The sequence below is a fragment of the Triturus cristatus genome, chromosome 10 (genome assembly GCF_964204655.1).
Source record: "Triturus cristatus chromosome 10, aTriCri1.1, whole genome shotgun sequence".
NCBI lineage: Eukaryota > Metazoa > Chordata > Amphibia > Caudata > Salamandridae > Triturus > Triturus cristatus.
In genome coordinates this window covers 559,452,551-559,464,941 of record NC_140593.1, presented here as the reverse complement: position 1 = coordinate 559,464,941, position 12,391 = coordinate 559,452,551, and the positions used below count along the sequence as shown (strand labels likewise).

The window sequence follows — 12,391 nt, the reverse complement described above, 5'->3', positions numbered from 1 at the left end:
AGGCAAGGAGTCACATTGCCTTTATAGCTCGCTGTGCTATATTAGAACGATTAGAAGGATTACAGTATATGAACACCAAGGAACAAAATGATCTCTGTGCTAAAAACAGTAATCCACTTACCTAGCTACATAAAACACAAATCTGTCATCTTCTGTTAGATGATGTGCTTTGCAGGAGACACATTAACCCAGAATGCTACTTTGATTCAAAACTGGAACTAGAGAAAACAAAGATCTCTCCAGCAAATGTGTTACCCCCCCAAAATTACCTTAACATTACTATTGTTCCTTGGGATTTACTGGCCACACAAAGATCTCTGCAGCAGGTGCTTTAACCCCCTAAGTTATTTACATATGCAGACTTTGCAACCAATTAAACAGAATATATTTACTGCCACATTTCTCGTTTTGTCAATTTCTTTGTGACAGAGCTTTTACAAAATAAATGTGCAAGTTGAGGCCAAAATTTTGCGTTAGGGGATGTGTCACATTTTTGGCACAACCAGGACGCAAGCTCATTTGGTTAATCTCGTAATGGACTCAAATGTACTCAAGTTAGACCTGTGAAACATTTGTGAGATGTTAAGATCTGATGTCACTCCTTGTGATGGCACTTCCTGTGAGGTCATGGGTTTTGATGCACTTCCTGTGATGCAGCGCCGTGATGTTGCACTGTGATGTCATGCGCCATGATGTCAGTTGCATACTGCCTAACTTGGCTAGTCCCCCCACTTTTTTTTTTAGGACTTGTGCCCTGGAAACCACCTTTGCTTAGGGCCTTATTCATGGTTTGGCGGACTTGATACACTGACATACACGTGGTGGATGTCCCGTTTGCGGTATAACAAGTGCATTAAAGTCACATGGCACTTATAATACGCCGGATGAGATAACCCTCACGTTTTGATAGAGTATCCAGGCTGCCAAACTCTAAACAATGTCCTAAGTCTTGTTGATATATAGTAGCATGCTTTATTTCCTTTTATTAACACCCTGAGGTCAAAATAAAACATACAGGCCCGATTGCCTCTAGGCCTAGGTGGCACGCGCTCCAAACTACTCTAAAACCAGTTCAGCTTTCACTGTATCAAGAATCCCTTAATATACGGAGGTGGGGCTAAGGGCTGCCGAAAGGGTAATTGGTCAATAAAGCTGCCCATAAAGGTCACAGCAGTTGAAATGCAAAGTCTAGCACGTTGGCAGCACTGTATCCACACCTGTGGCTGACCTTAGATGTTCCAATAGACTGCTGAACTTCACGAAGGAATTCCAACTGCTGTTCGGCTTCGTCCAGCTGCCCCTCTAGGATCTGGCACCAGATGATACCTATAATAGAATGGGAGCCGATAAGAGTGGATGAAACGTAAACAGAAAACGTAGATAAAGTGTATCTATAGGCAGCACAACGTTAAACTATTTAAACACAGTTTGTTCGTATGAAATTACAAGTTGAAGTTACCAGTAGCTCGAGTCTGGCTAAGAAAGAGAATGAGAGCGCGAGAGAGAGAGAGCTAGAGAGAGAGAGAGAGAGAGAGAGAGAAAGCGAGAGAGAGAAAGAGTGAGAGAGAGAAAGAGAGAGACAAAGAGAAAGAGAAGAGAGAAGAGAGAAAGGGAGAGCGAGAGAGAGAATGTGTATGCGTGTTGTAGTGTGGTCATGCGCGTGCACGCACGAGGTCTACACAGCCCCTAGTCTGCCGTTCAGCTTAGCCTTTAACTTTAACATTACGCCATATTGAATTATAACAGTCAAAATTAGCGTTCATTAAACTGTCTACGAGTTCAAAGTGATTTCGGCTAATTCGTGTGCTTCAAAGCAAAAGGCACGTCTACGACCAATGTTTAAAGTGCGCCAGTGACTGGCGCTTGTGCAAACTTTTGAGACCGAGGTATATTTCGTATCATCAGACTCTGCCACAGAGAGAAAAGGGAGAAAGAACGGGGGCGAGAAAGATGAGACCAAAAAGCTGCAAAGGGAGAAAGCAGGAAAGAAAAAGAACCTGCAAGAGAGAAATGAAGAGTCAGGAAGTCTGTCTAGGGTCGGGAAAGAAAGAAGCACTTAGTAGAAACAAGCCGACGCAGCCGGCGGGGGGCTCCAAACAACTTTGGGCTGCTGCATAAGTTTATGTGTTTATCACAAATTATGGAGTGGTTTAGACAACTGTTAAAGGAATACAAAGGCTGAAAATCTGGCCAGCTGACTGGTGCTAGTAGAGATTCGTCAGCGATCTGTGTGACAAGACCCTCCCTAGTAAAAGGCGAGAAGAGAGTTATGGTGACCACCAGCTAGACTTTATTAACGTACGATTACTTAAAATCGTTACAGTATAAAACACATAAGCAACGCCCCCCTCCTGTCTGCCCTCCCCCCAAAGAGCTTCCTGGCATTCAAAGTAAAAATGCACCATGCCTGCATGGGCTCCGTTTACTTGTGTCCTTTTAAGACTTCAAATTAAAATGAATTAAAATGTGGGATCAACTCCGTTTCACACCAATTTTCGATTAGTCCTGTAAGGATCAATGGTTATATAAAATCCATTAGGATAATTCCTTTCCGCAATATCGGTGGTCATTGATAAAAAGTACTTGATGTGCCCCCTACTGCGCCCCACCCTCTTTGTGATCCGATTGTCCATACTGAGAGCCCCTGGGTTGAGTGACATCCGTCGGGGCTAGGGCTTCAGCTGGTTTAATTACCGAGTGATTGGGACCCTGGAATCTGCAGCCGGTTGCTGGGAGTCAAGTGATTTTCTTCTGCAGACTATTGCACCATTTTATGAATATTTAGCCAGTTAGACCAACATCTTAAATTTTATTTGATTAAACCACAGAACAGTAATGCTTCATATCCAGTAAAACAAATCTATATGCGGTTGGTTAAATAAAACAAATTCTTGGCTTTTCACCAACAATACAAAGAGCAAACACAGATTACTTGATTTAGTAAGACGGCAAATTAAATAATATAGAAAGTTAAATGCCTCAGTGACAACTCAAATGGATCAAAGCAAAATCAGTACCAGATTTCAAACTAATACCAGCGAACCTTCATATACAACCACTCATTCCACACACTGCAATAATGATGACAAACTGTCAAGTAGTCATGTATTTAGAGGTAGACAACCACTGTACTGCATGCCATATACTGCATGACAAAAACACTGCACTACATCATAATGTAAGTCTAGGTAAAGGAATGTGGATGCAAGAAAAATATCTATATACTCATGTTGATGATATAGGGGTTGGTGAACCAATTATATTATAGATTGGTGTTATAATGAAAGAAAATGTATGGGTGTAGTTAAACAGTAGCTTTATTGGTCAGCAACCAGAGCGTGAGCGTGGTCATTCTTTGCCAGTTAGCAGAATCAACATGTTTTGGAATTCCCTCGCTCAATCCACAACATAGATAGAACATACGTACTTAAGAAGCTTTTACTAAACACAGAATAGCACGTTTCGAAGGTATAAAATATCTCATTCCCTTCACTATACAAATTACATATTCTTGCAAATATACAAGAGGTGTTTGGAACCGCTGTTTCCGTGGATGGTCAATCCTAATCTGTTTCCTTAGAACATTGTGTCTCTGATCAACATCACTCTTCCATTTATCTCCACTTACTACACTCGTTGAGGTTCTGAGCCTCCGTCCCACTCACATTTGATCTACCCTACCCAAAATGTCATCATTCTTCCATCATTATAAAACTGCTACAACATTTCTCCTCACCTTTTTCCATGCCTCAATTCTTTCCATAAAAAACGACTCTCCTATGGTTAATTTCTCTCCTTTCACCCGAACCACAGAAATCTCATGGCTTTTTTTATTTTATTTTTTATTACTTTAAATGGACCACGAGGTTTAGTTAAGCCATTCCTGGGTTGCCCAGATTTTTTTTTTTTAATCAATCTTCAGGCACTAAATCACTTTCATTTTTAGCCCTCTCTCATTGCAAATTCTCATCACTCCTAATCAATTCTTTCTTCCAGACTGGATGTAGGCCTTCTACCCCTCATGAAGGCGAAAGTTGGCTCAATCGTAACTCCATTCTTAGTGGTGTAACACAAACCTTTCCTAGCTGCCAAGTTATACTTAGCAGGCATCTTTAGGACCAGGAAGAATCAATTAAGGAGGTCATGAGCATTCAAACAGTTCCCTTGGCTATGATAGCGTAATCAGGTAAAGGAGAATGCATCGGATGCGTCCCAAGAAACCAAACCTCACACAAGAAGATAGCTGGCTAGATGATCATTGAAAATAAGTAATGTAACTATGGATCCTATTACTTAAACTAGTCAACTGCACAAGACCTCAATGATAATAGACTGCCAATCTGGTGAAAGTGCACTACTGCATATGACACCCATATGGTTTAGTAAAAAAAAAAGGGGCACTGTCACAAGATGCATTTCCTTAGGGAATGTAACTAAATATATAGGTGCCTTGTAGATATGTTTTGTCAGGCTACCTGTAGGAGAGGTTAAGAATGGCAAATCTATACTTACCTATGTGTGCTTACCTTAACAATATTGTAATAATGTGATTGGTAGGAATTTATTTTTTATAGCACACATTTTAAATAGCTGAATGACATCAGAGCCCTGTACAGGGTCGAAATCAAAGATAAAGTTAACGAGGGATTATAGGAGTAGCTGGATTCTGAGAGCTTCAAAGAGGTGCGTCTTCAGCTATCTCCTATATTCAACCAGGTTGGAGTAGTTCTGGGGTTTAGTGAAAAGAGTTGGTATCCAGTCCTCTTGGTTTTCTTGGCTATGTGTTTCTTGAGGGTGAGGTTGGTCTCTAGGGTGAATAACATCTGTTCTTAAAGCCCCTTAGGTTAGGCAAGTAGTTACTGCAGAAATGGGGTAAATGCTGCTGGCCAGTTGAACATTCAAGCTTGAGAATTGTCTTCAATAGCATAGTCGCAAAACCAACTGAATTGGGCTTACTATTAGGGCTTTATCATGAGTGTTAGACCGGTCAGCCTCTGGGTTGTCTTCCCCCCCAAACTTTTTGCCTCACCTATATTTTTGCTGGACTTCTTTTTGTTGACCTTAGGACTCTGTGCACTTTACCACTGCTAACCAGTGCTAAAATACGTGCGCTCACTTCCCTTAAACATGGTTAAATTGGCTTCTACCCAATTGACATATTTAATTTACCTGCAAGTCCCTTGTAGAGTGGGGGCGCTAGGTGGCACCGGACCAAGATGGCTGCGCTTATGTGAGGCTCTGGCTGCCTGACCCGATGATGCTTTAATTATTTGCTGAAGGACCCCTCGCCCACCGTCGCACCACCCGCGAAAATGAGCCCAGCGCGACGCTGAAGACTCGCTGCAAGTTTGAAGCCGCTACGCGATTTCGCCCTGAAGTTATCCGGCTTGGTTGCGGCCCCGGGGAGCGACGCCCGCTTCTGCTGGAAGTGCCCGGCGGCCGCTGGCGTTACACTAGCGTCTGTGCGGCCATGCGGTGCTGGGCCTGAGACAGCATTGTATACGCCGCGGCTCCTCCGAACGGACCGCTCGAAAGAAGAGAGCAGCGCGGGCTATTCGCGACCTGCAACCTGACGCTGGCGGACCACCTGGGCACGAGTGCTGCTGCAGTTCCCCTATAAGAAGCGGCGGTGATTGCTGGGCCTGGTGCGAGGGCCCGGAGCCTGCGGCCCCGCGGGTGAGGTACCTGGGGGGCCACGCTGCGCGTCCGGGACCGGACCCTGGGCAGTGAGGAATCGCTGGAGCAGCGCGGGACGGATCGCCCCCGTCGCCGAGGGGGAGCTGCTGACGCTGGTAAACACGGGGCTGAGACTGGGCGGGCCGGCTGCGGAGCGGGCGCTTGCCTTGCCGCCTCGATGCGGGGCCTGTGAAAAGTGACGCATCGACTGGGCCCCGCTTCGGCAGCTGAGGTGGGGCACATGCGACAGACACGAGGCGCTAACTGGCCTGCATATTGGATGGGCTCTACCTGAGAGGCGGCATACGATATCACATAGAGGACTGAGGTGCCGCTTGGTGTGGGGAAATCCCAACAACTAAACAAAGCAGAGACGGGGAATAAACTCAAGAGGGAGAATCCCATTTACAGAAAAGAGCATATAAACTGAACGGCGGAGAGTGCAGATAGTGCCGGGAAGGGAGCACTGCTGCGCCTGGGGAGGCGCTTCACTGCTGTGAAGGCTGTGGGGGCGCCCTGGCGTACAGGTATTTGTGAGGCTAGCATCATGGGGAAAGCGGAAGCACGCCAATCAAGACTGCCTTTCGAAAAGAAAAAAGCGACTACGCGCTCCACTACTGAAGATGCGGGCGAACCCGCCCCGATGCTGACGAATCCTCCGGAAGCCTCCCCTAGTGAGGAACTAAAGACCATGCTCATAGCAATGCAGCAGAGTTTGAATGCCCTCTCAGGGAAAATGGACACCATGAACACCCGGCTCAACTTCTTGGTGTTGAAAGTGGACAAACATGAAGAACAGCTTAAGGAGGCGGAGAAGAGGATCTCTGACACGGAGGACAACACCAATATCATGGCCAAGCAAATGTCACAAATGGACAAGCTGCTTAAGGTGATAGCGGCCAAAAACGAGGATCTTGAAGCATGTAGCCGAAGAAATAAAATTTGCCTGATAGGAATTCCGGAGACCACAGCCACAGGGCGAATGGAGGACTATGTGGAACGGCTACTTACCTCCACACTGGGGGCAGACTCCTTCTCAGCGCATCTGATAGTCGAGCGAGCGCACAGATCGTTGGGCCCACGGCCTCTGGCTGGAGCACCACCGAGACCCATAGTGGCAAGACTGCTTAACTATCGGGACCGCAATGTAGCTTTGCGGAGAGCACGGGACCTTCCGGAGCTGCAATACGAAGGAAATCCGTTCTCCATTTACCCGGATTTTACTCTGGCTGTCCAGGAAGCGAGACGGAAATATGACCAGGTGAAGCAGAAACTGCGCAAGGCAAATGTTGAGTACGCCCTGTTATATCCAGCCAAACTGCGGATACGCCATCGAGACCGCACGATCATTTGCACCAACCCGCAGCAGGCGGAGGAGTTCCTCAGGTCACTACGACGATCCTCCCCAGCACATGACGGCAATGCCGTGCGCCCAGGATCCCAATCACCCGTGGAAGACGACTGAATGTTGAGCACCGTAACTGTTGATGGCTAAGTCAAGAACCACTGTGTATGGATTGCGCACTATTGTGGCGATGAGGGAGAAGAAATCCCGGAAATACTCTGGGACAGGGACGACAATTGGCGGTCTGGATGGTGGAGGTCGCATATACTGAGCCACGCAGGAGCTACCACAAACGAAGTTGTCCTGGGGCTGCACAGTCACTGTCAGATGAGTACCTGGGCCCGGGGCGGAACTGTTTTGTTAAATCATTGACTGGGGTAGTATCCTACACAGAGAGGCTCATGATGTTCCGATTTACATAGGTCTGACCGGAATGTTCAAATAGATTGGGCTTGAAGGGGGTCTTTCGAATAAGGGTCGGGCACCCTCTACCCTGACCCTCCTCCACCCCAGCTCCACTGGGGAGGGCTCAGGGAGTTCCGCTGACCGGTGGGACACGAGGTATTAAGAGGCACATCAGTGCCCCACTAAGGGAGGTCCCCAATACCTTCAGATAGATAGCTTGGAAAGGCTCTGAAACTAGACTGTTTTTTTCTTGTTTGATGTTATTGTTTTGCTACTGGTTTGTGTTATTGCTGGGGGGAGGGGGGAGCGGGGGGGAGGGTTCTGGGATGCCGGCGCATTTGGGGTGCTGATGTGGGAGGGTAGAGTGGGAGGGACAGTTACAGGAGAGCCTCACGGGAAAACGGGAGTTGGTCACTGTGATTAGATTCCGATGCGCTTTTGGAACTTTACAGCTCTGCACGATGACAGTAGAAATTGCATTACACTACACGCCACAGGGGGATTTTGCATCTTGCGCCACGCTTGCACGAACTTTCACCCCTGACACTGGTTTACGAACATGGAAGGGACACGACAGGACACAGTGAAATTCCTGTCATGGAATGTAAGGGGGCTGCGAGATCCCAGGAAGAAGAGACAAATCCTCTCTTACCTGGACCGACATGACATTAGCATAGCGGCACTACAGGAGACACACACTGACCCTAGATGCCCCCGACCTTTGGCAGCAGATGGGCTTCCAGTAGGCTATTTTCAGCTTACTCCACATATGCGCGAGGCACGGCCATTCTGGTCAAGAGAGGGACCCCTTTTAGATGTGGAGGGGTGCGAAGTGACGGAGGGGGCAGATTCTGCATGATGTGGGGCACCCTCGGTGCACATTCGGTGGTTATCATTAGCTATTATGGTCCATCGATAGCCCTGACACTTTGAATGCACTGTGGGGACAGATACTGGACATAGGGGCCACTCATGTTCTAAGGGCGGGAGACTTTAATACGGTCTGCGACCCTGTCAAGGATCGGTCTTCACACTTGCCTCATCACTACACGCGCAGCCAGGGAACATTAAAGGGATTGCTGGGAGATGGCGGCTTAGTTGATCTGTGGAGATACAGACATTCAGAGAGATGGGAGGGGACCTTTTACTCTTCAAATACACGCGTACTGGTCGAGGCTGGATTACTGGCTTGGGTCTCGGGGGATCTGCCCTTGGGTGCGTGCTGTTGATCACCTAGCTCGTACACTGTCCAACCATACCCCGGTGTGTCTCACTCTGGACATCCCCAACTTGAACGCCAGCCCCAGGTGCTGGAGACTTGCCCCTGAGGCACTGCTCAATGAGGTATTCAAGACAGAACTAGGAGAGGCTATAGCTGAATTCTTCGAGCGGAATAGGGGATCGGTCGAGCAGGTGGGGACAATGTGAGTGGCGTTTAAAGTGACCATACGGGAGATTTGTATGTCCAAAAGCTTTGGGGTACTGAGGGACATCCACCGACAGCTCCGACGGCTGGAGGGAGAACTTAAAGACCTGGAGGTGGATGCCTGGTGGACCAGTGCTGGGGAAGGAAGGGCTAAGATGAGGGAGCTACTGACCGAATACACGGATACGGCAGAAAGAGAGGAGAAGTTTATAGGGAAATATGCCCAGGCACGACGTTATGGGGAGGGAGGCAGACCTGGGAAGGCCTTAGCTCGGGATATCAGACTGCCCCGGTATGCTAACTATATACTTGAGGTGGAGGACGAAGAGGGTACTTGCCAAAAGGACAGTGCCCGGATACTGCAGACCTTTACTGACTTTTACGCGGAGCTTTACAGCTCTAAAGGGACCAACGCAGCGGACTTCCCACGCTTTTTTGGGGACATCACGCTGGGGTTTCTGGAAGACAATCAGAGAGAGTTTTTATGTGCGCCATTTTCGAGTGATGAATTGAGAGAGGCGGTCCTTCATTTGCGGTCCGGGAAGGCGCCGGGGCCGGACGGGCTTCCAAGCGACTTCTATAAACTATACCTGGATCAGCTCGCCCCCATTCTGCAGGAGGTGTACGCAGAGGCACTGGAGACGCAGGCACTGCCGCCTACAATGAGAGAGGCTCTTTTTATGTCCATCCTGAAGCCAGGGAAACCGGCTAACAAGTGTGACTCATACCGGCCCTTGTCCCTCATCAACGTGGATAGTAAAATCCTCACAAAAATGATAGCTAATCGACTGAACCTCCTGATGGACAAGTTAATTTTACCAGATCAGGCGGGCTTTATTCCCGGGAGATCCACTTCCCACAATCTCCGCACCCTCTTTTCGATTATCCAACAGGTGGCCCCGCAGTTGCCGCTGGCGGCAATTTTTTTGGATGCCACCAAGGCGTTCGACTCGGTAGAATGGGAATATTTACACGCAGTACTTTGTTGCATGGGGTTCCCGGTAGGATTTTCTGCTTGGATTAAATTGATCTATAATGCTCCGGTGGCCCGTGTGCAAATTAATGGCCACACGTCTAAGGCAATACTGACTCGGGGCACTAGGCAAGGGTGCCCGCTGTCGCCACTATTTGCCCTGGCGATGGAGCCGCTAGCGGCTAAGGTGCGCCAATACCATCAGGAGAAGGCTCTAAGATGCCTGCTGCGTCCCATCCTGATTTCGCTGTACGCGGACGATGTCACCCTATATGTTAAGGAACCAATGCAAAACCTCAATCTGCTCCTGCGGAAATTCGTGCAATTTGGGGGACTCTCTGGAATACAGATTAACTGGTCGAAATCTCAAATCCTTCCTCTTACTCCAGCTGTTACCCCCTTTGTGGTTGACTTCCCATTGGAGTGGTGCGATACTACCGTTCGATACTTAGGTGTGAATGTCACCGTATATCGGGAGGAGTTGATCCGCGACAATTATGGGCGTGCTATCGACACGCTACGTGACACAATAACAAGGTGGATAGCCATGCCACTATCCATTGCTGACCGGATTTCTCTGGTCAAGATGATAGTGCTACCTAAGTTTCTTTACTACTTCCTGAACATGCCACATCATCCGGGCCACCCCTTCTTCTCTACCTTGAGGACAGAACATTTGCGCCTTGTGTGGGGCGGTAAGCAGCCACGGATTTAGTGGGAGACGCTGGCCAGTCCATACGCGGTGGGAGGGCTTGAGGTGCCCAACTTTGAATTATACTATATGTGCGCGCAGGCGCACTATGCGCATTACTGGTTTAATGGCCCGAAATATACAGCTCATTTGGCCACGGAGCATTGGCTGGCTGACCCCGTCCCGATAGAGGGGGCACTCTTGCAACAGACATCACAGCGCAAACGGGTCCCCACAACTGTAGACTGCACAGTGCGTGCATGGAAGTGGATTGCACACAAAATGCAAGCCCCAATGATTTACTCCCCCCGGTTGCCGCTGACGTTTCATCCCCAACTGACCCTCCTGCAGGAGGGTATCTTCAAAAAATTAAAACAACGGGGAATCCATACATGGGGAGATATAAATCAAAACGGGAAATTTGCTACACTACAGCAGTTGTGTGCCGATCCTCCACCAAATGGTATGGAAACATTCCTTTATGCCCGTCTGCGAGAGGGAATACGGGCCTATACCCCGGAATATCCCCAGGAACCGCCGGTGCTCCCCCAGGTGCACGCACTGCTGGGGGCAAAAACTGCGTCTCACTTGGTGTCCATCCTATATAGGTCTATATACGTAGAAATTGGCACATCGCAGATCACTGCCCGAGCTAAATGGTCTCATGAACTGGGACAAGAAATCTCGGATCGGGAGTGGCTCTATTGCTGCATGCAGACAGAGAAGGGGTTTGCTAGCAGCAGGTTGCGTATCACGCACTTCAAATACTTGCAAAGATACTATTACACACCCGCTCGCCTGTACCGGTTTGGGCTGCGAGAGGACGCCAGATGCGACAGATGTCGAGCTGATGGCGCTGATATGCTGCATCTGGCCTGGAGCTGCCCGGCCCTTCAGGAATATTGCGAACAGATATTTGATGCAGTTGGGAAAATGTTGGATACTTCGCTACCGCCGTCTCCGTTGATGGGCATACTGGGCTATACGGAACGCTCCCTGTGATACATTGGAAATTCGCCTCTGTTTGCTTCCTTCTTGCTAAGTGGAGGGTGACCTGTAAATGGAGCAGAGGGAGGGCACCTAAGTTCAAGGACTGGCTAGAAATGATGATATTTTGGCAGGATCAGCTTGCCCTGTACTCTGACCTCCTTCCGTCGGCTTCCCGACCCCGAGACATATGGGGCCCCTTGAAGAATTACTTATTGCTGACCCCACTGGTGCCTGGTGCAGCTGCCCCTTTCTCCCCATCCAGATAGATGGCTAGGCTACACACAGCGGAGGTCAGAATGACCTTGGGAGTACCTGGGGTGCGGACTGCTGATGGGTATGCAAGCAGCAGCTTCCGACACCTCGCGGTAGTCGGGCACCTGTGGAGACTGGTTGGGAACTGTGGTATTCGGGGGAGGCTACACAGCCTACTGGGTGTGCTTGATGTGGTGGCATGAGAGGTTGGTCATGATGTTGAGACATCCACTGCAGTGCTCACGCCCTCAAGACTGTGTTCTGTTGCTCCGGGCGCTCTGAAACGATACGATATTTTAATTTTTTGAACCACTTTCACCGTGAGGCTAGTTGGTTGTGTTCTTAGTTTGTTGTTATTTAAGGCTATTAGGGTTTGTGATCCCTTGTTCCATTAAACAGAAAAACCCACATATATTTTGACGCGACCGGCCCTTTTGGGTTGTTGGCGATACGCTGTGTAGACCTCTGCCTCTTCCTTAATATAGCACGCTGCCGGCCAAGAGTGGTTGTAGGCATTATGCTGCGTACGGACATCATATGCTAAATAAAGGTTTTGAAAAACTAAAAAAAAAAAAAAAAGTCCCTTGTAGAGTGGTATACTATATACCCAGGGCCTCTAAATTAAATGCTACC

General features: G+C 48.4%; 1 protein-coding gene across 1 annotated transcript in view; it reads right to left on the bottom strand.

Moving 5' to 3' along the window:
* LOC146789728 (tetratricopeptide repeat protein 21B-like) overlaps nt 1-12,391 on the bottom strand; it is a 330,277-nt gene that overhangs the window by 306,647 nt on the left and 11,239 nt on the right. The window contains exon 3 of the mRNA XM_085631188.1: nt 1,229-1,326. Coding sequence (XP_085487314.1) covers nt 1,229-1,326 — 98 coding nt within the window. The remainder of the gene's footprint in view (nt 1-1,228; nt 1,327-12,391) is intronic.